Source organism: Ailuropoda melanoleuca, chromosome 3 (genome assembly GCF_002007445.2).
Source record: "Ailuropoda melanoleuca isolate Jingjing chromosome 3, ASM200744v2, whole genome shotgun sequence".
Lineage (NCBI taxonomy): Eukaryota > Metazoa > Chordata > Mammalia > Carnivora > Ursidae > Ailuropoda > Ailuropoda melanoleuca.
Genome location: NC_048220.1, coordinates 5,176,268 through 5,200,674, shown reverse-complemented (window position 1 = coordinate 5,200,674; position 24,407 = coordinate 5,176,268). Strand labels below are relative to the sequence as shown.

The 24,407-nt window shown below is 47.2% G+C and overlaps 2 protein-coding genes across 5 annotated transcripts in view; one reads left to right on the top strand and one right to left on the bottom strand.

The window, feature by feature from the left end:
* The first annotated feature begins 123 nt into the window (after positions 1-123).
* On the top strand, positions 124-5,708 carry HNRNPAB (heterogeneous nuclear ribonucleoprotein A/B). Of its 2 annotated transcripts, XM_002924058.4 has the most exons (6): positions 124-645; positions 1,335-1,493; positions 1,692-1,823; positions 3,922-4,039; positions 4,704-4,844; positions 5,120-5,708. In XM_002924058.4, exons 1-6 carry the CDS (start codon positions 481-483, stop codon positions 5,188-5,190), a joined length of 786 nt encoding a protein of 261 aa, XP_002924104.1. In that variant the 5' UTR covers positions 124-480; the 3' UTR covers positions 5,191-5,708. The 2 variants fall into 2 exon arrangements, with proteins under 2 accessions (XP_002924104.1, XP_019660237.1); XM_019804678.2 differs by lacking the exon at positions 4,704-4,844 and having other exon boundaries at positions 133-645.
* A 639-nt stretch (positions 5,709-6,347) lies between these two features.
* The window catches only part of PHYKPL (5-phosphohydroxy-L-lysine phospho-lyase), a 33,625-nt gene continuing 15,565 nt past the window's right edge, over positions 6,348-24,407 (bottom strand). For all 3 annotated transcript variants that reach the window (XM_034655866.1, XM_034655868.1, XM_034655867.1), the window contains 4 exons: positions 9,629-9,783; positions 9,130-9,219; positions 7,338-7,468; positions 6,348-6,435 (listed from right to left, as the gene is read on the bottom strand). In XM_034655866.1, coding sequence (XP_034511757.1) covers positions 6,386-6,435; positions 7,338-7,468; positions 9,130-9,219; positions 9,629-9,783 — 426 coding nt within the window. In that variant the 3' untranslated portion in view covers positions 6,348-6,385. The remainder of the gene's footprint in view (positions 6,436-7,337; positions 7,469-9,129; positions 9,220-9,628; positions 9,784-24,407) is intronic.

Genomic DNA, 24,407 nt, shown 5'->3' with positions numbered 1-24,407 from the left:
GGCGGAGTTGGCGCGCGCCCCGGCCGCGGCCTCCCTCCCTCCCTCCCCCCCACCCCTGCGGAGGGCGGAGTCACGGTCTGAACGCGGTCTCCGGCCCCCGGAAGCCTCGAGTTCCTTGAGAGCGAGCTCTCGGGGGTGGTGAGGACGGGCCGCGCTGGCGGCCTTTCGCCTCCCGTGCGTGTTAGTTAAAGGACTTCCAGTTGTGAGCGTTCAGGGCCTCTGCCCCAGGCCAGAGCGCCCTTCCTTCGCCTGCCCCGTCGGGGGCTGCGCGGTCTGAAGCTTCTCGAGCGTCAGCGTTGTGTGGGAGGGTCGTGAGGATGGGTCGAGGTAGGACCCTTGGGGACTCTCAGGCCAGACCTGTGTTGCGGCGGGCTGCTTTGCTGAGAAGCCGTAGCGGCGAAGGTGGTGTCGGGCCAGCCGTTCTGGGATCGCGGCTTTCTCGGAAGGCTCGTTGGCACGTGTCCTTACCATTTCAGAAAAATGTTCGTTGGTGGCCTGAGCTGGGATACCAGCAAAAAGGACCTGAAGGATTATTTTACCAAATTTGGAGAGGTCGTTGACTGTACAATAAAAATGGATCCCAACACTGGCCGGTCAAGAGGGTTTGGGTTTATCCTCTTCAAGGATGCAGCCAGTGTAGAGAAGGTAAGCTGGGCGCTTGATGTCAGCGGCCTTAAGTTCTAAGAGGATAGGATGGCATTCTGAGAGCACGATTAGTTTGTGTGCTCTGTAGGTGGGGTGAGGGCTTGGGGAAAAGCAGAGGCGAGGAACTTTTCTGTTTTTGAAGGGATTAAAAAACACAGATTAAGTGGTGATGGGTATGGGCTCGAGTGGTCCAGGAAGATTACCGTTGGTGTTTATTGCCTGTTTTGTGTCTCTTCCGGGCACTGGTAAAGCAAATGCTTTATTGCGTGGACTAGAATAAAGAGTCCAGGGTTGCTGTGAACCGGGCATTATTTTAGCTCCATTTTACAGAAAACAAAGGTTCCAAAGTGTAAGTAGAAGAGCTCACACAGCCTCAAAAGGGTGGATTCCAACCCTAGCAGTCCATTTCCAGCCTTCTTCACTGCTGCTTAACCTCTGGAAGAGAAGGGCCTTGGACTGAGACTGCCTTCTCTGGGAAAGCGGTGGGGGCGAGTCCTGTAGGGGTTCTGATAAACTAGCTGTACTCGAGGTTTGCAGATGAAGCTGGGTCGCTGACTCCGGTTAGGGCTGGATTTTGGAGGGGCCAAGCACGTTTTGTACCAGTGTTGAGGTCTTTGTGGCTCAGAGGGAAGGGCCTTGTTGGGGGTGGTGTTGCTGAGTTAGAACCTAATTTTCTTCTGTTGGGGCAGGTCCTAGACCAGAAGGAACACAGGCTGGATGGCCGTGTCATTGACCCCAAAAAAGCCATGGCCATGAAGAAGGACCCTGTAAAGAAAATTTTTGTGGGGGGTCTGAATCCTGAAGCCACTGAGGAGAAGATCAGGGAGTACTTTGGCGAGTTTGGGGAGGTGAGTGTGTGCCCCTGGGAGTGGCCTGCCGGTTGCCCTGAGGTTGCTTTCTCCCTGGTCCTTGGCAGCCTTGGCTGGCTGTAGCTCTCCTTGGCAAGGCTTTTTCACTCTGGCTTTCTTGGGTCTTTTCTCCTGGGAGTTCCCTATGGGCCCTGGGTGGCAGGAGGCATTGGTTCTGAGCTTTGTGTGTGTTTACAGATCGAGGCCATTGAGCTTCCAATGGATCCAAAGTCGAACAAAAGACGAGGGTTTGTTTTCATCACCTTTAAAGAAGAGGAACCTGTGAAGAAAGTTCTGGAGAAGAAGTTCCACACCATCAGTGGAAGTAAGGTAAGGAGTCTTCAGCTCTCTATCTGGCCTGCTGCTGGAGAGCTGGCTCTTCCAGGTGTGGGTTAGGAATTGGGCTACCTGTCCAGGGCGGTCTGACCCTACTGTGTTCCTGCAGTGCCTGCTGTCCTGTTTGGGGCAGATGGTCCCGTCTGTCCGTGGGGGTGTTCCTAGGCTGGTGGAATTGGCAGAAACCCAGGATTGTGGGAGACAGGAGAAAGGGTGGTTTCTGTGGGCTAGGGCATGTTGAGTGGCCCCTTTGATTCCTGACTGAAAGCTAGAGGTCACGGTGTTCTCAGTTTAGAGTCCAAGGTGAATATGGCCTGAAGTGAAAGTCTCAGAAGATTCTAGAACTTCTGACATTTAGGAGTTTGATTCCTTTGGGTAACGTCTTTCCTGCTGTGGAGCTTTTTCCTGTCTTCTGTCACAACCAAGTCTTTGTTCACTTTCACCCCCTTCGGATGTTGGTTTAGTCAACTCCCACCTCAGCTGAAGATTCTTCCCAAAGTTTGCAGACTTTAGTCAGCTTGTGTCCATGGTCAGTTGTGCCTGAGGTGAGCGCTGCTGTGCGTGAGAACTGCAGCCCTCCCCACTGAACTCTGGCCAGGCAGGAGGGTCGGGGGTCGTGGCAGGTATTCTCCAGGTGGCTGAGGAGGCGGTTGAGGGTGTGGCTCGCTGGCAGGGTGTGGCCGGTCTGAGCGGGAGTGGCAGCCAGATAAGGTGGGACAGGTAGGGTGGGGCTTCTAGAAGTCTTAATCCTGGCTGGAAGTGACGCTGAATTCAGGATTGGGCCCTTACATTTTTACATGAGAGGAGTTTGAATCTTGGGAGTGCTGGGTAAGAGCTCATTCCCTCTCCCCTAGTGGACAGTGAGTGACACAGGCTTTTCGTTTCTCCTGTGTCTTCCTGTGACATGGGCAGGAAGGTAATCGACTGCTGCTGCTGGTGGGTTTGGAAATCAATGTATTTGGCGTTTTTAATTAAACAGAAGACATCCGATGGTATCACCCGGTGGGGGTGGTTTCCCAGCTCATTAGGGTACCCTTGAATGGCGACACCTTGTATCAAATGGCATTTTACTGGTCCTGATTATGGGAGTAAATGTGCCAGGGTATTTTCCTTAAAAAGTCTCAAGTCCTGATTTACTTAGGCAGGAGCACTGGGAGGGCCCTGACCTAACCCCACCCGCAGTGGGCAGATTTTTTGAGCAAAAAGGAAATGGACTCTCTGGCTGCCAAGGGGACACATATCTGGCCCTTCCCAACAACAGGCCCTGGTTGGGGGAAGAGGGGGGAGCAGTGTAGCTGCAGGGAAGCCCCGCCCTGAGCCTCCATGGCTTGCTTCCTCCAAGCTGGAGGTCAGGGTCGCCACCTCGGTGTGTTTGAGTTATGTATGCTTCATTTTTTCTGTAAAGAAAAAAAAGTGAGAAAGTTTCTGTTTTGTTTCTTCTCCCCTCCAAGGCCCCTGATCTGAGAAGCCAGCTCTGACCCCCCTGCGCAGTAGGCCCAGGCTGGCATCAGACCTGCCCCCTGGGGTGGGATCTTGCTACACTGGGTTGGCATTGGCCTCGCCGCATCTCCTCCCAGGCAGTCATTAGATGCGGAGCGGCCCCTGGGCTGCCATCAGGCCTGGGGTTTTAGCTGTCACCCCAGTAAGTTCTCTGAGGGGAGAGGTTTTGGCCAAAAAGGCCCTAGTGAGTCTTGGTCCTTAGATTTTAGTTGTGGTCCTGAAAGCTGCTAGCCCAAATGTGGCTTCCCACTTCAGCATGTTTTTTTTTTTTTTTTTTTTTTTTTTTTTGGTTTGTTTCTAAGGATTTAGAGTGTGTGCGTATGTAGGGGAGAGGGAGAAACTTGAGCAGATTCTGCTCAGCAAGGAGCCCCATGCAGGGCTCGATCCCTGACCCTGAGATCATGACCTGAGCTGAAACCAAGGGTTGGGGCGCCTTCCTGACTGCGCCACACAGGCGCCCCTGGGCATACTTTGTTTTTGAGCAGGTCGTTCCGATCGGCCAGCTGAGTATCTGTCGTCTGAGGTCTCTGTCCACAAGTCCCTACCCAGCGCTTGTCCCAGTGGTCTGACCCATTGTCCTGTCTGCTTTCAGTGTGAAATCAAGGTGGCCCAGCCCAAAGAGGTCTATCAGCAGCAGCAGTACGGCTCTGGGGGCCGTGGGAACCGCAACCGAGGGAACCGAGGCAGCGGTGGTGGTGGTGGAAGCGGAGGTGAGTGGAACCCAGATGAATGAAGATGCGTCCCTGCCTGCATGGAGCTTCCGTGCCCGTCTTGGGGGTGCTCTGGCCTCTGGTGCGTGGTGCGCCAGGCCGGGCGAGTCACGTCGGCTATGCTGCTGCTGCTTGGCATGGCAGAGCCTGGCGCTCTTGTGGCTGGGGCCCCGGGGCAGAGGGGCATTCGCCTTGCAGCCCGGGGGGCGAGGGGGGCGTGAGGGGGTGCGCTTGGCTCGGTGGCGGTCCTGAGTCTCGGTACGCCCCTGGGCGGGTGGGCAGAAGGTAGGGCAGGGTTGTGCCAGGCGCTTTACCTCCTTCTGTCCAGGCCCCTCTGACTCCAAAGCCTGAACTTCATCCTTTTTAAGGCCCAGCTGCCAGGGCGCGTGGGGGTGAGGAGAGGGAGATTGGAGAGAGAGTGAGCTCCTGCCTCATTTGCCCCGAGCGAAGGTAGCGGTCAGGTCTCTCCTGGCCTTCAGATCCCAGGTTTGGGTCTCAGATACAGGGCCAGGCCCAGGGCCCTCAACTGCAGGACAGCAGTCCCTTGGCTTCTACCTCCGAGTTGCCATAGTAACCCCGCCACCCAAAGGGCAGGATTTCCTCCATCCTAGCTCCTGCGTGTGCTAAATGGTCCATGGGCCCCTGTGCCCTGCTCCCCCCACAGGTCAGAGTCAGAGTTGGAATCAGGGCTACGGCAGCTACTGGAACCAGGGCTACGGCTACCAGCAGGGCTACGGGCCCGGCTATGGCGGCTACGACTACTCGCCCTATGGCTATTACGGCTACGGCCCCGGCTACGACTACAGTAAGTAGGAGAGAGGGAGGCCCCGTCCGCTCACCCCCCAGCCCCCGGGAGGCAGGACAGACAGTGCAGGGGCCACTGGCAGCAGGGGCTTTGGAGTCGGACAGGCTGGGCTCGGGGGGCCTGGCGCGGCCGCTCGCGCCACCGGAGGGAGCTCTGGAGCTCCTAGGCCACAGGAAGGCGGGGTACGAGCCCAAGTGAGGGTGCACGGCAAGCGCCTGGCACAGGCTGGAGGCTCGGGAAGGCGGAGCTGCGACCGTTGTCGTTCTCGTCCCCAGGTCAGGGTAGTACAAATTACGGGAAGAGCCAGCGACGTGGCGGCCACCAGAATAACTACAAGCCGTACTGAGGCTGCGGCAGGACGCGCCGCCGAGCGCGCGGTCGGGATCGCGAGTGAACACGATTATGTACCAAATCTCACCTGGCATACTTTCTATGGCCTGTCCCATGTGCATCTTATTTAAAATTTCCCCCTTGGAAATCACTCTCCTGTTGACTATTTCCGGAGCTCTAGTTGTTGTAGGCAGCGTGCGGGGTCCCTGAGGCCAGAGCGGCGTTAGGGTCACCCAGAGCCAGAGGGGAGGGGCTGCCTCCCGCGGCCGCTCCACAGCCTGGACCTGTGGACCCTGGTTGTAAAAAGAGTCAACTGTATCTTAGGAAACCAGTGTCACCTTTTTTTCACCTTTTAATTTTATATTATTTGTGTCATACATTTCCTGTTAATGGAAGTGTTAATTTTACTGTACTTTTTGGTACCTTTTGGGAATCTAATGTATTGTAAGGTATTTTACACGTGTCCTGATTTTGCCACGACCTGGATATTGAAGCTATCCAAGCTTTTGAAATAAAAATTTAAAAACCCCCAAAGCCTGGGTGAGTGTGGGGTATGCTGTGAAGAGCGGGGCAGGGCCAGGTGCTCCTGAGCCTTCGAAGCTCTCGTAGCCTCCATGACCCACCAGCAGTCCTGTCGGGCAGAGCTGCTTGTGAGGACTGGTCCTACCCAGGATGTGAACCCTTTTAGAGAAAGTTAAAGGACTCAGACTGGAGGCAGCTTCAAGGGGGGTGAAGGTGGTACCGTGAGGGCTGCTGGCCCCAGGGCAGGGGGTCTGGGGCACCTGCAGACTTGCGTCTTTCCTTGCCGCTGGCAATAGGATTTGGTCTCCCAGCAATGACACTGAATGTAGAGAAAGGGCAGTGTCCTAGGGGCCAGCTGGATTTGGACACAAAGTACTCCATCCTGGATGGCCTAGAACAGCTTCGCCCCCTCTGGCAGAGCCTAACTGCTGGCTGAGGCCTCAGACAGCAAAGAATTTTGTTTCCCATCACTTCTAGAACACTGGCTCAGGCAGGGAAGGCACTACTCCTGCCATCTCCTGTCAGCTATCAGATGTAAATTTGGGAGATGTTTCTGGCAGGGTGGCTAGAGAGGACTCAGTTGAGAGCAAGGTTTGGCTCGATGAGGGTGCAGACCCCAGCTGTGGGTCGTGAGGAGCAAGGCCCACTCACCGGGCGGGGGGGCGAGGATGTGACATGGCTGGGCTGCCTCAGGGCTGGAGCCTCAGTGTCTCACAGCTTCTCACCTTTTCTTCCATGTCTGAAAAACAGCACAAAGCCCCCCAGACAGCTTAGCCTTTCTCCAGTGTCCAAGCTTCTTAGTTTGGAGATTGGGCCCTTGACCCATGTGCACAGGCCACAAGCCACAGGGTCAGCAGTACTGTCCCAAAGGACAAAGCCACACCTTATTCAGGTTTCCTGAGACTTCCAGGCTCAATGGCTGTCCCTTCTGCTCAGGAAAGCAAAGCCAGGTCCAGCCCATCAGCTGTTCCCCCCCACCCCAGGCTCCCCACAAACCCTCCCTCCCTCCAGCGGGGAGTGGGGCTCCAGAGGTGGAGGAAAGGGAGGGGCTGCCTGCTGGGCTGTTCGGATTTCTGCCAGGAGGTGGAATTTTGCCCACTTTGCCCACCCCTGCTCCCAGCTCTCTGCACATGCAGCATGGCCTTCGTGCAGACACCTGTCTGGTTCCATCGTTCCAGATGGCCTGGTGAGTGCATTTAGGGGAGACCCTGGACGGATCCTTGCATTCCTAGGGGATTGGAACTGGGAGGAATCTCCTTTGGCATTTCATCAGCCCTGGGTGCAAAGCTCATTCTAGCACCTTGGCAGCCATGGGGGACACTAGCCTTAAGTAAGACACAAGTCTCGTGCCATCTCCATCTCTGGCTTTCGTGCTAACAAGATGGGGGGGGGGCTTCAGTGTGGCTCTGATCCCCTTGCCTGCGTCCACACTGGTGCCACCCAGGCAGGATGGCGAACAGCTCAGTGCCTGCCTCAGGGGTCAGGAAGCCCCTCCGCACCTCATCTCCTTGTTCCCTGCACTGTCTGGAAGACTCACGGCTCGCTGTGGGGTCCCCTTCCTGGGCATCGTGGAAGGTCCTAAGCTCCTGGCTGCAGGTTGGGCTCTAGAGACCTGGTCAGCTGCTCAGGCCCCCGGCTCACCTGTCAGGATGGTGTCCATCTTGGCCACCACGTGTCGTGCGTTGTCCACACTGAAGCACATTGGGGGTTTAAACTTCAGGACGTTCCTCCAAGGGCCATCAGTGCTCAGCAAAATGTAGTTCTCTTTCAGCCTGTGAGGACAGGACATGGCAAGGCCCTGCTGCTCGGCAGCCAAGGAGCCCTTCCCCAGGGCCTCGAAGGCCTTCCTGGCCCTGGCTCCAGCCAGCCCGCCCTGGGAGCCCCACCACAGTCCATTCCCAGCAAGACACGGCACTGGCTTCCTCCTCCTGAACTAACTGCCTGCCTGCATTACGGGCTCCTGTGTGGGGTACCCTGAGCCTGCTACCCCGCCCCCCAAGCAGGAGCCCCAGCCTAAGACAAGACAGGCCGCAGCTAGGACGTGGACAGCAGGCATTTCGGCCCCGCGCCAGTGCTTACAGGCCCGTACGGCAAACCGCACACGCCACTTAGCTCCGCTTCGCTAGCTTCCCGGCCGACCCTGTTCGGCTTCCTGCCCCAAAGTAATCTTGAAATCCCAGAGGACTCTCCAGTTGTAATTTCCAGTTCTTTCTAGGAAGATGACTTCACCCTTCTTACTGTTATTGGTACCTCAGGATGCTACCCTTCCACGTTGACACTTGAACCTAGGAAGGTAACTGGGCCAGAAAAAAGGGTCTGACATCCTATTTACGTCCTGACCCCCACTGCCATTCTTTGTCATTTATTCCTTTGTGATTTTTAAGGCTTGCCAGTCTGGCGGCTTTCTCCTGTACATTCTTCCCAGCACGGACTGTGGTCCTATTAGAACAAGGTCTGGACTTGAAATCCAGCCCCGCCACCTACCAACAGGGCCACCGTGGGTGCCACACCTCCCCCTGCTTCTGATTTCCTCTCTGCACCAGAGAACTCAGGGTGGGTGTGGGGTGGAAGGAGTCAGGCTGGGCCCCATGTCTGGCTCCCTCATCCCACTGATTCTGAGTCCCGAGGCTCCTGGGGTGGGGGGCGTGGGGGAGGAGGCAGTGGGTGAGCTGGGGTGTGCCTCCGATGAGTGACCCACAGAGAAGGCAGGGCTCAGGCAGTGATGGGGGGGGTCAGTCTCAAAAATCCGAAGCAAGGGAACACTTCTACATCGTTTCTGTTCACATGCTCTGAAGACAGAATGATGTGCATAAGGACACACAGGAAACACCAGAGGAGTTTCCCAAGGTGGGGCAAGTGGGTAGGAGGGCGCTAAGAAGGAAGTAACAAGGGAAAGTTCTGAGGCTCAGGCCCTGCCTGGGATTGGGTGTGAACATGCAAACTGGGGCCGGGGTGGGGGACTCCGGGGTCCTGAGATCCCGGTCATCCAGACGCCTTCCACCCAGGCAAGGAGCAGGAGGCCTGTCCATCCCGAAAACCCACTGCTGTGGGAACGGGGAGCCCCACGTCTGGCTCTGCCACCGTTGCTGTGTGGCTGCAGAGAAGCAGCTTCCCCCTGGGCCACCTGGGGATGTGAAACGCGGCTTTCGGGTCTGAGAGCCCCTGCGGCCCTGGCGTCCTTGGCTGCGAACGGCCCGCACCCATGTGAAGCCGTGACTGCAGGGCGCTGGCCACCAGGCTGATGGGCGCACAGAACGGTGGCCCCTTCCCTGCTCAGGCCCAGCTGCCAACTCCTTCAGGCAGCCCTGTGTGGGCCCCAAGTGCCCAGGAGCATGGTGACGACAGCAAACTCCGGGGCGGCGGGGGGTGGGGGGCTCCCTCCCAGTCAGGGCCCTGGAAGCTGCAAAGGCAACTTGTTTCGAGGAGAAAGTACCTGGACACCATGTAGTTCGCCTCTTCAGTTGCTGGCTCCCTGGTTGCCTCGTCTTTGATCAGGTCCACGCCAATAAAGAGCCCGATGCCCCTGGAGCAGAAAGGCGACATCTTAGGAGACCAGGCCTGAGGGGACGTGGTCCTTGCTCTCCCCCTCTGCCTGGGCCTGTGGAAAGCACCAGGGCCTGTTCCTCTGCTTCCTTGAGAGGCTGAGGGCTGCAGAACCCTCAGGGTGGTGACCAGTGCCAGGAAGTGACGGCAGTGGGGGGTGGGGGCCCAAGTGTGACAGAGGAAGGGTTGGGGGTTAGAGCCTGGTCTGACGCTGCTTTCTCCTTCCCTAGAAGCGCGACCTTGGGCAACAGCACTCTCTCTGCTTTAGGTCCTCCTCTGTGAAGATAAAAGTCCCCACCACCCCCGGTGGCGATGAGGTGACAGAAGGAAGCACACCTGGCCCCTGGCGGGTGTTTAGTGAGCGGTATGGGCTGCTGCCCGAGCCTCACCTGACGTCCCCTATGATGGGATGTTTGGCTTTCTGCTGTCGGAGGAGCTCCATCAGGACGCTGCCCACAGAGGCGGCGTGAGCCTGCAGCTGCTCCTTCTCCAGAACATGCAGGACGGCCAGGCCCACGGCGCAGGACACCGGGCTGCCCCCAAACTGAGCCAGGGGACAAAGGGCAGGTCAGATGCCCAGGAAAGTGGGCCGTGTTCCAGGGAGCGTGAGGTCAGCAGAACGCCACCCACATTCCAAGGGCAGTGACAGGCCCAGGCCTGAACCCCTCAGAACCCAGAGTCCTAGGGGGTAAATGGGGTTCTCCCGAGGCCCCCATGAACGGTCCTCTTGCCTTTCCTGGTGCTAATGACTGGGACTCAGGTAAGCTACCCCCGGGGGTACAGGAGGAACCCCAAGAGGCAGAGGCAAGGGTGTACTTGTGCATTCCCACAGAGCTGGTTTTGTTGGGAGGCTTTACGGCCCCATCTCACGGGGCAGGCCCGGACCCACGGCAAGGGACTCGTCCCCATCACCTTAAGACGCGATCAAGAGCAACACGCCAGAGCCACACCCAGGAGAAGCCACTCTGTGTACTTGACTCGAGGCTCTGTTGTTTGAGCTCTGGGCAGAGGCTCTGTTGTTTGAGCTCTGGGCAGATTTTAGGCCATAGAACAGAAGCTGGCTGCCTGTAAGCCACATGTGGCCTGAGGATTCATTTGGTTTGGCTTGTGTGGCATTATGAAAAGCTCTGAATTAGGTGCTAATGTGAAATGTGTAGTCCCAACTTAAACCTGGACCATCTGGCTCTGCCGGCGGGGGCTGTCCCCGTCAGGCACCTGGACTGCTTTGGCTCCCCTTCCTCCACCCGGCCCTGCAGGTGTCAGGGGGGACCTGCGTCCCAGGTGGGCGCAAGGGTGTCTCTTGCAGACTTCTTATAAAAACAACAACTATATTTAAAAAGAAAACTTGATTGAGGTAGAGTTTACGTACAATCAGCTGCAAATATTTACAGTGTATAGAATAGTTCGGTGTGACCGGACAAGTACATAGACCCGTGCAACCTCCACCACAATGAAGATACGGAACATTTCCATCACTTCCCAGAGTTCGCTGTGCCCCTCTGCTGCTGGCTCAGGCAACCACTGACCTGCTTTCTGTCACTGTAGTTTTGCTGTTTCTGGAATGTTCTCTCTTGCCTGGCCATTTCTGCTCACCATGTTTTTGCGATTTCCTGTCTTGCCCTGTGTCTCAGTAGCGTGTTCACTTTATTGGCGCATAGTATCCCACTGTATGGACATACCATCCTTTGTCCAATCTCCTATTAATGGTCCCTTGGGTTATTTTGATTTTTGGCTATTACGAATAAAACTAAGAACATTTATAACGAATCTTGGTGTAAACACATGTTCTCATTTCTCTTGGGTAAATATCTAGGAGTGGAATTGCTGCGTTGTAATCATAAATGTAGATTTAGCTTTATAAAAAACTGAAGCTTTCCCAAGGTATTGTATCACATTCCCACCATTAGCCTACAAAATTCCGGGAGCTCCCATCCTCAGAATGATTTGGAATTGTCAGTCTCTTTAACTGTAGCCATTCTAATGGGGGTATAGTGGTGTCCTGTGGTTGTCTTCAAACTGCGGGTGCAGAGTCCCGTATCTGAGATCATAAAAAGCTTCCTAGGTGATTCTGCCCTGAGGCGGATTTCTGATATGTCCAGAGCAAATTATGTGCGGGCTGGACACAGCGGATGGAGTGAGGCTACTTGTATAATTCTTATTAACCATGAACTTGTTAAAAGGTGGCGTGTACGTATTAACAGCATCTTTTGTTTAGAATTGTGACCTGGCCACAATGCCGACCTAGCACAGCAGGTACGTCGTTGCCCCAAGATCAGCCCAGAGGAGTGACAGGAAGAAAATGAACAAGTTCTGACATAGTCCTGGGGATCCAGAAGGTCACGCGTACACTCAGAGTTATGTGCATGCCCTGTGCCATGTGCATGTTCAGGAAAGACCTGAAAAGCTCTCAGCTCTTGCCACTGGCTGCCTTGAGGCTCTGCAGCAGGAGGAAATAAAGGCTGAGACAGAGTTGTAAGCGGCTGGGCTGAGTAGTGAAGGCACGTCCTCCCATGTGGAACCACCTGGGCTGAGAGACAAGACATTTAAGGAGCCATCTGCCCAATCATTAGATGATCACTAAGCCAACCTTAGTTGGCTTGGCCTTTAAGCAAAGACTACAAACTTCACACAGTTAGTTCAGAAGACGCACTATACAAACAATAAAAACACCAGCCATAAGGAGGTAATAGGATTTCCAGAGTTGTCGGAATATATTACTTAAAGTGTCCAGTTTTCAGCAGAAAATCATGAAACTTCCAAGGAAAGAAAGAAGCATGACTCATATATGGGGGGGGGAGCTATGGGGGGGGGAGCAAGGAACAATCAATAGAAGCTGTCCTTGAGAAAGCCAAGATAGCGGTCTTATTAGACAAAGGCATTTATTCAGGTGTTATGCATATAGTAAAAACAACTAAAGGAAACCATACTGCAAGAACTAAAAAGCAAAGCATGAAGATGATGTCCCACCAAACACGAATATCATTAAACTTTAAAAAAGAACTAAACACATTCTGGAGTTGAAAAGCACAGGAACTGTAATGAAAAATTCACAGTAACTGTAATGAAAAATTCACCAGAGAGGCTCAACAATGGATTTAGGCAAACAGATGAAGGCATCAGCAAATTCGAAGATAATGTCAGTTGAGACTGTCCGGTCTGAAAACCAGAAAGAAGGAATGAACAGAGCTTTGGCGACCTGTGGGACACAATGAAGCAAACCAACATTTGCAAATGGGATTCCCAGAAGGAGAGAAGAGACAAAGACAAAGAGGGTGGGAGAAATGGGTAAAGGTGGTCAAAAGGTAACACGTTTCCAGTTACAAAATAAGTAGGTCATGGGTGTGTGATGTATAGCACGGTGATAATAATACTGTATTATATTTTTGAAAGTTGCTAAGAAAGTTCTTTTTAATTTAAATTTACTTAGCCAACATACAGTACATCATCAGTTTCAAATGCAGTGTTCAATAATTCATCAGTTGCATAACACTCAGTGCTCATCACATCACGTGCCCTCCTTAGTGCCCATCAGCCAGTTACCCCATCCCCTGACCCACCTCCTCTCCAGCAACCCTCAGTTTGTTTCCTAAGAGTCTCTCATGGTTAAGACAGTAGATCTTCAAAGTTCTCACATAAGGAAGAAAACTTAATGTGATGACGGATGCTAACTACACTTGGGTTCATTTCATAATATATACAAATAATTGAATCATTATGTTGTATGAAACTAATAGAATACTGTATGCCAATAACATCTCAACTAATGAAAGACAAAGAATACCGCAGTCAGCAAGAGAGAAGTGACTCGTGTAAAAGAGTCTCAGCAAGATTAACAGCTGATTCCTCAATCAGAAACCATAAAGGCCAGAGGCAGTGGGATGACATATTTAAAGTAATGAAAGAAAAAGACTGCCAGTCAAAAATTCTACATAAACGTATCCTTTAAAAATGGGTGAACTAAGACAATTCCAGATAAATAAAAACTGAAAAAATGTGTCACTAACATATACTTCACAAAAAATACTAATGATATGTCTTCAGGCTGAGATGAAAAGATATCAGATAGGGATGCCTGGGTGGCTCAGTTGGTTAAGCATTTGCCTTCGGCTCAGCTTATGATCCCGGGGTCCTGGGACTGAGTCCCACATCAGGCTCCTTGCTCAACCAGGAGCCTGCTTCTCCCTCTCCCTCTGCCTGCTGCTCCCCCTGCTTGTGTGCTCTCTCATTCTCTCCCTCTCTCTCTCTGACAAATAAAATCTTAAAAAAAAAAATCAGATAGTAACTCAAATCCACATGAACGAAGAGCACTGGTAAAAGACACAAAGAGGTTGAAAGCAAAAGGGTGGAGAAAATACCCCATGCAGACAGTAACCAGAAGAGCTGGTGTAGCTGTACTAATATCAGACATAAAAGACTTGCAGAGTAAAACTGGTATTAACAACACAGAGAAACGTTTCATAATGCCAAGAGTCAATCTATCAAAACGATATAACCATTAAAAACACATTTATATTAAAAACAGAGCCTCAAAATACATAAAGCAAAAACTGACAGAAGTGAAAGCAGCAATGTACCATTCGTGACAAATGCAGAGTTCAGTCTCTCATTTTCAATAACTGATAGAACTATACAGAAGATAACACGGAAACAGAGGACTTGAACAACACTATAAGCTGACTAGACCTAACAGACACATACAGAACACTCCAAAAAAGCAGAAAAACACCCTTCCCAAGCACACCAATGGGTCTAAGAAGTCACAAGGAGATTTAAAAATATAGATGAATGAAAATGAAAACATACCCAAACTTACAGGATGCAGCAAAAGTAGTACTAATGTGAAAATTTATATCTGTAAATCTCAAATGAGTAACTTTCCTTTTTAAGAAACTATAAAAAAGAGCAGTCAAAACCAAAAGCAAGCAGAAGGAAGGGAATCCTAAAGATTGAAGTGGAAATAAACAAATACAAAAAAACAATAGAAAAAAAATCAACAAAATCAAAACTGGGTTCTTTGAGAAGAGCAACAAAATTGACCAACTTCAGCTAGACTGACCAAGATAAAGACTCAAATGTCTAAAATCAGGGATGAAAGAGGACCCATCACTACCAAACTAACAAACTTAAAGAAGCAAAAAGGATTATAAGGGAATAATATGAACAAATGTATGTCGACAAGCTAGCTAGCTGAGATGAAATGCACACATTCCTAAAAGATAAAAAATACTGACATTGACACGAAGAAACAGAATATCTAATAGACATATGCAAGTAAAAAGAAAAAATTAGTAACAGGAAGTTCCCACAAAGAAAAGCCTAGAAACAGATAGCTCCACTGGCGAATTCTACCACAATGTTTAAAGAAGAATTATCCCCGATCCTTTGAAAAGCCTTCAGAAAATAGAAGGGGCATAGACATTTCCCAGCTCATTCTTTGAGGCCAGTATTACACCCTGATACCAAAACCTGACAAAGACATCAAAAGAAAACTACAGATCAGTATCTCTTAGGAATATAGATGTGGAGGAAAGGTTCAAGATGGAGGTGTAGGAAGATCCTGAGCTCACCTCCTCCCAGGGACACAACGAATCTATGAGTACACATGGGATAATTCCCTCTGAAGGGGACCGACCGAGAAACTGGATGAACAGAGCCTCTGCAAGAAGGAACAGCACTGAGACAGACAGCAGAGACAGGGATATACTCTCACTAAGGGAAAAAACTGTACCCCAGAGGCAGCATTCCACAGTCAGGAGGGATCTTAAAGGCACATACCTTTTCCCTGAGGAGTGAGAGATTTGAGCTCCATATCAGGCATTCCAACCCTTAGATCCTGAACAAAAGAGCAAGACCCCAAAACACCTAGCTTTTAAAACCAACAGGGAGGACATCTCAGAAAACTCTAGAACTATAGGGAAATGAAAACTCGCTCTTAAAAAGCTTACACATAGATCAACTTGACCCGGAAACAAGTGCAAAACACCAGATTGAAAGGTATATGGACCACAGGTGAAGGATTCCCATGTACTAATCCTGGAGGGTCTGTTGGAGACATAAGAGGAGGTTGGGCCACTCTGCAAGGACTGAGACAGTGGTGGCATCCATTTTTCCTATCCTCTTCTGCTGTGCTGATCCTGGCAATGGTGGGTACCATTCTGGAATCCTCACTCTAGACTGCTGACCCTACGCGACCATGCACTTCAGCTGGGCTTCACAACTGAATGACAGCCCCTCCCACCAGCATGCTCACAGCAATACCAGCCGGGCAGGGGACCAACCCACCCAACAGTGCACCCACAGGAGTTGCAGGCCTGCCACAATACAAGGGTGCACACAACCCACACAGGGGACACCCCTGGAGCACCTGGCTCTAGCAGCCAGGAGGGACTGCACTTCTGGGCCCCAGAGGACATCTACATAAGGCCACTCCTTCAAGATGGGGAGCTGTAATTGAACTACGTAATACATACAAACAAACACAGGGAATTGAGCAAAATGAAGAGACAGAGGAATGTGTTCCAAATGAAAGAACAAGACAAAACCTCAGAAAAAGAATTAGATAAGATGGAGATGCTTATCTATTAATCTACCCAATAAAGAGTTCAAAGTAATGGTCATAAAGATGCTTACCAAACTTAGGAGAAGAATGGATAACCATGGTGAGAACTTCAACAAAGAGAAAATTAAAAAAAATACCAATCAGAGCTGAAGAATACAATACTAAAAATGAAATACACACTAGAAGGAATAAACAACAGATTAGATGATACAGAAGAATGGATCAGTGTTCTGGAAGACAGGGTAGTGGAAATCATCCAATCAGGACAGTAAAAAGGAACAAAGAATTTAAAAAGGAGGATAGTTTAAGGGACCTCTGGGACAACATCAAGTGCACTAACATTCACTGACTGCAGTCCCAGAAGAGAGAGTAAAGGGACAGAACACTTATTTGAGGGGCGCCTGGGTGGCACAGCGGTTAAGCGTCTGCCTTCGGCTCAGGGCGTGATCCCGGCGTTATGGGATCGAAGCCCCATGTCAGGCTCCTCCGCTAGGAGCCTGCTTCTTCCTCTCCCACTCCCCCTGCTTGTGTTCCCTCTCTCGCTGGCTGTCTCTCTCTCTGTCAAATAAATAAAAAAACTTTAAAAAAAAAAAAAAAAAAGAACACTTATTTGAAGAAATAATGGCTGAAAACTTCCCTAACCTGGCAGAAGTAACAGACATAGGAGGCCAGAAAGCACAGAAAGTCCAAGTTAAGATGAACCCAAAGAGACCCACACCAAGACACATTATCATTAAAATGTCAACAATTAACCAAGAATACTCTACCTGGCAAGGTTATCATTCAGAACGTAAGCAGAGAGAAAAGAATTTCCCAGACAGCAAAAGTCAGAAGTTCATCACAACTGGCTTCACAAAAAATTATTAAAGGGACTTCTTCAAGCAGAAAAGACAAGACAGTAACTAGAAATAAGGAAATATATGAAAGAAAAAAATCTCACTTGTAAAGGCAAACATATAGAAAAAAGGTAGTGGATCGACTACGTATAAAACTAAAGAGGGTTAAAGACAAAAGTACTAAAATCAACTACATCTGCAACAATTAATATACAAAATAGATGTAAAATATGACATCAACAACAAAACGTGTGTATGTGTGGGGGGGTGTGGGGTGAGGGGAGTAAAAATGTGGTTTATTTATTAAAGATTTTATTTATTTGAGAGGGAGGGAGAGAGGGAAGGGGAAGCGGGTGGAGAGAGAGCGCGCAAGCACAGGAACGGGGGAGGGGGAAGGGGAGAGGGAGAGGGAGAAGCAGGCTCCCTGCTTAGCAGGGAGCCTGATGTGGGACTTGATCCCAGGACCTGGAGATCCTGACCTGAGCCGAAGGTAGACACTTAACAGACTGAGCCACCCAGGTGCCCCCAAATGTGGTATTTTTAGAACGAGTCTGAACTTCACCGCCAACTGAAAATAGACTGATACACACAGGTTGTTATATATGAACCTCATGGTAACCACAAACCAAAAACCTGTAACAGATACACAAAAAAATAAACAGAAAGGAATCTAAACATAACACTAAAGAAAGTCATCAAATCACAAGGGAAGAGAGTAAGAGAAAAAGGAATAGAGAAGAACTGCAAAAACAACCAGAACACAGCAAATGTCAGTAAATACATACCTATCGATAATCCCTGTAAATGGATTCAATGATCCAATCAAAAGACAGGGTAGCTGAATAGATTAAAAAAATAAAAAACAGGACCCACCTATATGCTGCCTACAAGACACTCACTTCAGCATTAAAGATATACAAACTGGAAGTACAGAGATGAAAAAAGATATTCCATGCAAACTGAAGTGAAAAGAAAGCTGGGGTAGCAATAGGCAAAATAAGACTTTATTTATTTTTTAAAAGATTTTATTTATTTATTTGAGAGAGAGAGACTGTGAGCATGAGCAGGGGTAGGGGCAGAGGGAGAGGAAGAAGCAGGCTCCCAGTGGAGGAGCCTGATGAGGGGCTCGATCCCAGGACCCTGAGATCATGACTTGAGCCAAAGGCAGACGCTTAACCGGCTGAGCCACCCAGGCGCCCCAGACAAAATAGACTTTAAAACAAAAACTGTAATGAGAGAGAAAGAAGGGTATTATATAATAAGGCAGATAAAACACTAGTAAATATTAATGCTTCCAACATAGGTGCACCTAAATACATAAAGCAAATATTAACATATGCAAAGGGAGAAAATTATGGTAATACAGTAACAGCAGGGGACTTTAACGCCCCACTTACATCAATGGATAGACCATCCAGACAAAAAATAAGGAAATGCTGGCCTTGAATGATACATTAGACCACATGGACTTAACAGAACATACAGAATATTCTATTAAAAAACAGCAGAACACACACTTTTCTTAAGTGCACATGGAACATTCTCCAGTACAGATAAGTAAGGCCATAAAATAAGCCTAATAAATTTAAGATGAATGAAGTCACACTGAGCATCTTTTCCAACCACAACAGTATGAAAGTAGAAATCAATTACAATAAAAGAACTGGAAGAAACACAAACACATGGAGGGTAAACAAGATGCTATTAAACAACCATGGGTCAGTGAGTGTCAAAGAGGAAATAAAAAATACCTTAAGACAAAAATGAAAACACAATGGTCCAAAATCTATGAGAAACAGCAAAAGCAGTTCTAAGAGGGAATATAATGACACAGACCCATATCAAGAAAGAGGAAAAATCTTAAATCAACACTCTAACCTCATACCTAAAGGAATGAGAAAAAAAAAGAACAAAGCAAGGCCAAATTTAGTAGAAGGAAGAAAATAAAGATCAGAGTGGAAGTAAATAAAAGAGGTCAAAAAGAAAAAAAATACAAAAGATCAATGAAATTAATAGCTGGTTCTTTAAAAAATAAACAAAATTGAAAAATCTTCAGCCAGACTTGTCAGGAAAAAAGAGAGAGGACCAAATAAAATTAGAAGTGAAAGAGAAGTTACAACCGATAGCACAGAAATACAAAGGATCATAAAAGATTTTTATGAACAATTATATGCCAATAAATTGGACAACCTAGAAGAAATGGATAAATTCCTAGAAACACACAATCTTCCAAGACTAAGTTAGGAAGAAGCAGAAAACCTGCACAGATTATTATTAGTAGGGGCGCCTGGGTGGCTCAGTCGTGATCCCGGCATTCTGGGATCGAGCCCCTCATCAGGCTCCTCCACTGGGAGCCTGCTTCTTCCTCTCCCACTCCCCCTGCTTGTGTTTGCTCTCTCACTGGCTGTCTCTCTTCCTGTCAAATAAATAAAAGCTTTAAAAAAAAAAGATGATTATTAGTAATGAAATTCAATCAGTAATCCAAAAACTCCCCAAAGCCAAAAGTCTAAGACCAGACAGCTTCACAGGTGAATTCCACCAAGTAAAGAGTTAATACCTATCCTTCCCAAAATTTCAATTTATTCCAAAAAACTGAAAGGGAAGGAATGCTTCCAAACTTATTTATGAGGCCAACATTACAGTGATACCCAAATCAAAGACACTGTAAAAAAAAAAAAAAGAAAAAAAATCACAAGCCAATATCCTTGATGAACATAGATGCAAAAGTCCTCAGTGAAATATTAGTAAAGCAAATTCAGCTAATGCATTTAAAAGGATCATACACCATGATCAAATGGGACTTATTCCCAGTATGCAAGGATGGTTCAATATCTGCAAATCATTCAATGTGATACACCACATTAACAAGACAAAGAATAAAAATTATCCAATCAGTTCAACAGATGAAAAAGCATTTGACAAAATTCAACATCCATTCATGATAAAAACTCTAAAAAAGGTGGGTATAGATGGAACATACCTCAACATAATAAAGGCCATATATGACAAACCCACAGCTAACAACATACTTAATAGTGAAACGTTGAAAGCTTTGTCTCAAGATCAGGAACAAGACAGGATGTCCACCCTTGCCACTTTCATTGAACACAGCACTGCAGGTCCTAGCCATAGCAACCAGGCAAGAAAAGGAAATAAAAGGCATCCAAATTGGAAAGGAAGAAGTAAAACTGTCACTACTCACAGATGAGCTACTATAATATAGGAAACTGTAAAGCCTGCACCCAAAAACTATTAGTTTAAAGGGATTCAGTAAAGTTGCAGGATACAAAAGCACAGAAATCTGTTTCTTTTTTTCTTTTTTTTAAGATTTATTTATTTTAGAGAGTGAGAGAAAAGAGGGGAAGGGCAGGGAGAATCTTAGGGAGACACCCCTGCTGAGCCCAGAGCCTGATGTGGGGCTCAATCCCACGACCCTGAGATCATGACCCTAGCTGAAACCAAGAATTGGGTGTTGAACCAACTGTGCTACCCAGGCAGTTTTCTTTTTTTTCTTTTTCTTTTAGATTTTATTTATTTATTTGGGAGAGAAAGAGTACGAGCAGAGGGAACAGCAGGGAGCCTGCCGAGAGACTCAATCCCCAGGACTCTGGGATCATGACCTGAGCTGAAGGCAGATGCTTAACTGACTGAGCCACCCAGATGCCCTGCCCCTGTTGTGTTTTCATCTACTAGTAACAAACTATTGCAGAAATTAAGAGGACTATCCCATTTACGATTGCATCAAAAAGAATAAAATAACTAGGAATAAATTTAACTGAGGCGATGAAACACTTGTACTCTGAAAAGTGTAAGACTATGATGAAAGAAATTGAAGATGACACAAATAAATGGTACGATATACTGTATTCATAGATTGGAAGAATTATTATTATTAAAATCTCCATACTACCAAAAGCAATCTACAGATTCAATGCAATCCTTATCAAAATAGCCAATGACATTTTTCACAGAACTAGAAAAAATAATCCTAAAATTTGTATGGAACCACAAAGACTCTGAATAGCCCAAGCAACCTTGAGAAAGAGGAACAAAGCTGGAGATATCATGCTCCCAGATTTCAAACTATACTACAAATTATAGTAATCAAAACAGTATGGTACTGGCACAAAACCAAACACAGAGATGAATGGATCAGAACAGAGAGGCCAGAAATAAAATCACACTTATATGGCCAATTAATCTGCAACAAAGGATATACAATGGGGAAAAGACAATCTCTTCAATAAATGGTGTTAGGAAAGCTGGACCACTTTCTTACATCATATATAAAACTAAGCTCAAAATGGATTAGACTTAATTATAAGACCCAAAACCATAAAACTCCTAGAAGAAAATAGGCAGTAAACTCTTGGACATTTGTTTTAGCAATACCTTTCAGGATCTAGACAAGGACAACAAAAGCAAAAATAAACAACTGGGCCTACATCAAATTGAAAAACTTTTGCACAGTGAAGGAAATCATCAACAAAATGAAAAGGCAACTTACTGAATGGGAGAATATATGCAAATAATATATCTCATAAGGAGTTAACATCCAAAATATCTAAAAACTCAGAAAACTCTATCAATTATTTTTTAGATTCCACACAAGTATGAAATCATGTGGATTTTTCTTTCTTTCTTTCTTTTTTAAGATTTTTATTTATTTATTTGACAGAGAGAGAGCACAAGTAGGCAGAACGGCAGGGAGAGGGAGGGGGAGAAGCAGGCTCTCCACTGAGCAGGGAGCCCGGCACGGGGCTCAATCCCAGGACCCTGGCATCATGACCTGAGCTGAAGGCAGACATTTGACTGAGCCACCCAGGCTCCCCTGGTATTTGTCTTTCTCTGACTGGCTTATTTCATGAGCATTGTGCCCTCCATTTCCATCTATGTTGTTAAAAACGACAAGATTTCATTCCTTTTTTATGGCTAAATAATATTCCACTATGGAATATTATCCGGCTAATGGAATATTATCCAGCCATAAAAAAGGAATGAAATCTTGCCATTTGTAATAACACATGGAATATTATATATATAATATATATACATATATATACACATCTATATATGGTATATATAATATATATATAATATATATACACATCTATATATGGTATACACATCTATATATGGTATATATAATATATATACCACATATAATATATATACCACGTCTTCTTTGTCCATTCATCAGCCAATGGGCTGCTTCCATATTGTGGCTCTTGTAAATAAGGCTGCAATGAACACAGCAGTGCATAGGTCTTTTTGGATTGGTTTTAATTTTCTTCAGATAAATTACCAGCAGTGGAATTACTGGGTCATAGGGTAGTTCTATTTTATCTTTTTCCAGGAACCTCTGCATGGTTTTCCATAGTGGCTGCACCAATGTCATTCCCACCAACAGTGAGTGCACGAGGGTTCCCTTTCCTCTACATCCTCACCAACACCTGTCATTTTTTGTCTTTCTGATAACAGCCATTCTGGCAGGTGTGAGGATGTATCTCATCGTGATTTTGATCTGCATTTCCCTGATGATGAGTGATGTTCAGTATTTTTTCATGTGTGTGTGGACCATCTGTCTTCTTTGGAAAAAATGTCTAGCAAGTCTTCTGTCCATCTGTGCATTTTTCTTTTTTTTTTTTTAAGATTTTATTTATTTATTTGACAGAGAGAGAGAGACAGCCAGCGAGAGAGGGAACACAAGCAGGGGGAGTGGGAGAGGAAGAAGCAGGCTTCCAGCAGAGCAGGGAGCCAGATGTGGGGCTCCATCCCAGAACGCTGGGATCACGCCCTGAGCCGAAGGCAGACGCTTAATGACTGAGCCACCCAGGCGCCCCTTCTGTCCATTTTTCAACTGTGTGTGTGTGTTTTTTTTAAGTTGTGTAAGTTCTTTACATATTTTGGATATTAACCCCTTACTGGATGTCTTATTTGCAAATATCTTCTCCCATTCAGTATGTTGCTTTTTTGTTTTGTTGATAGGTTCCTTCTCTGTACAAAAGCTTTTTAATTTGATGTAATCCAATTTGCTTATTTTAGCTTTTGTTGCTGGTTAACTTTGACAAGGTTGCCAAACCATTTAATGGGATAAAAATAGTCTTTTCAGCAAATGGTGTTGGGACAACTGGATAGCCACAGGCAAGTGAGTCAAGTTACCCCCACCTCATCCCATACACAAAATATTAGGTCAAGACCTAAGTTTAAGAGCTAAAATTATAAAATCCTTAGAAGAAAGCAAAGGTGTAAATCTTCATGACCTTGGATGAGGCAGTGGTTTGTCAGATATGACTCCAAAGCACTAGCAAGCAAAGAAAAAATAAACTGAACTCCAGCAAAATTAAAACCTTTGTGTTTCAGAGGAGACTATGAAGAAAGTGAAAAACAACTCAGAAAGGGGAGAAGATATTTTCCAAATTATCTATCTGATAAGGATTAGTGCCTGATAAAGAATTCTTAAAACTCTGCAAAAAGAGACAAGTAACCCACGTTAAAAATGGGCAAAGGACATGAGTAGACATTTTGCAAAGAATATATGTGAATGGTCAATAACCACATAAAAAGAGGCTCAACATCACTAGCCACGAGGGAAATGCAAATCACAATGAAATACTATTTCCGTGCTCACTGGGATGGCTATAAGAAAAGATGGAAAATTACCAGTGCTGGAGAGGATACGGAGGAATTAGAACCCTCGGACATTGCTGGTGGGCGTGTAAAGTGGTACAGCTGTATGAAAAAAGTCTGTAATTCCTCAAAAAGTTAAACCTAGGGTTGCCATAAGATCCAGCGATTCCACTCACAGGTACATACTCAGTAGAACTGAAAATATACGTCCAAACAAACACATGTACGCAACTGTTCATCACAGCATTATTCATAATAGCCAAGAAGGGGAAATGACCCAAATGTTCATTAAGTGAAGAAGGGAGAAGTGAAATGTGGCCTACTTATACAATGGGATTATTATTCCTCCCTAAAAAAGAATGAAGTACTGATTCATGCTAGAATATGGATGAACCTTGAAAGTATTATGCTACGTGACACAGTCAGACACAGAAGGTCATGTGTTTTTGTGATTCTATTTATATGAAATGTCAAGAATAGGCAAATTCATCAAGACAGAAAGGTTAGTGACTGCCAGGACTTATAGAGAGAACGCAATGGGGGAGGGGCTGCTAATGAGTATGGGGCTGCATTCTGGGTGATGAAAATGTTCCAGAATTAAGACAGTAATGGTGGTTGCACAACTTGGTGAGTATACTAAAAACCACTGATTTGTACTTGATTTTGAACCCAATGAATTTGTATTTAAAGTTTATTTTTGTGTGGAAGTAACCTCTAGACACAACATGAGGCTCGAACACATGACCCCGAAATTAAGAGTCACACTCTCTTCCGACTGAACCAGACAGGTGCCCCAAATTTGTATTTATTTATTTATTTATTTATTTATTCATTCATTCATTCATTCATTTATTTCTAAGGAATTTATTTATTTATTTATGAGAGAGAGAGAGAGAGAGAGAGAGTCCACAAGTTGGTGGAGGGGCAGAGGGAGAAGCAGGCTCTCCACTGAGCAGGGAGCCTGATGAGGGACTCAATCCCAGGACCCGGGATCATGTCCTGAGCCTAAGGCAGATGCTTAACCCACTGAGCCACCCAGGCGCCCCAAATTTGTATTTAAAAGAGTGAATTTTAAAATATTATTCTCAATGGGGAAAAGCTGGAAGCCTTTCCCTTAAGATCAGGAACACGACAAGGATGCCC

Excerpts from the sequence above, each read along its gene's own strand:
- HNRNPAB (XM_002924058.4), top strand. The coding sequence starts at position 481 with ATGTTCGTTGGTGGCCTGAGCTGGGATACCAGCAAAAAGGACCTGAAG. Across the intron at positions 1,824-3,921 it reads ACACCATCAGTGGAAGTAAG|TGTGAAATCAAGGTGGCCCA; the intron begins GTAAGGAGTCTT and ends GTCTGCTTTCAG. Across the intron at positions 4,040-4,703 it reads TGGTGGTGGTGGAAGCGGAG|GTCAGAGTCAGAGTTGGAAT; the intron begins GTGAGTGGAACC and ends CTCCCCCCACAG.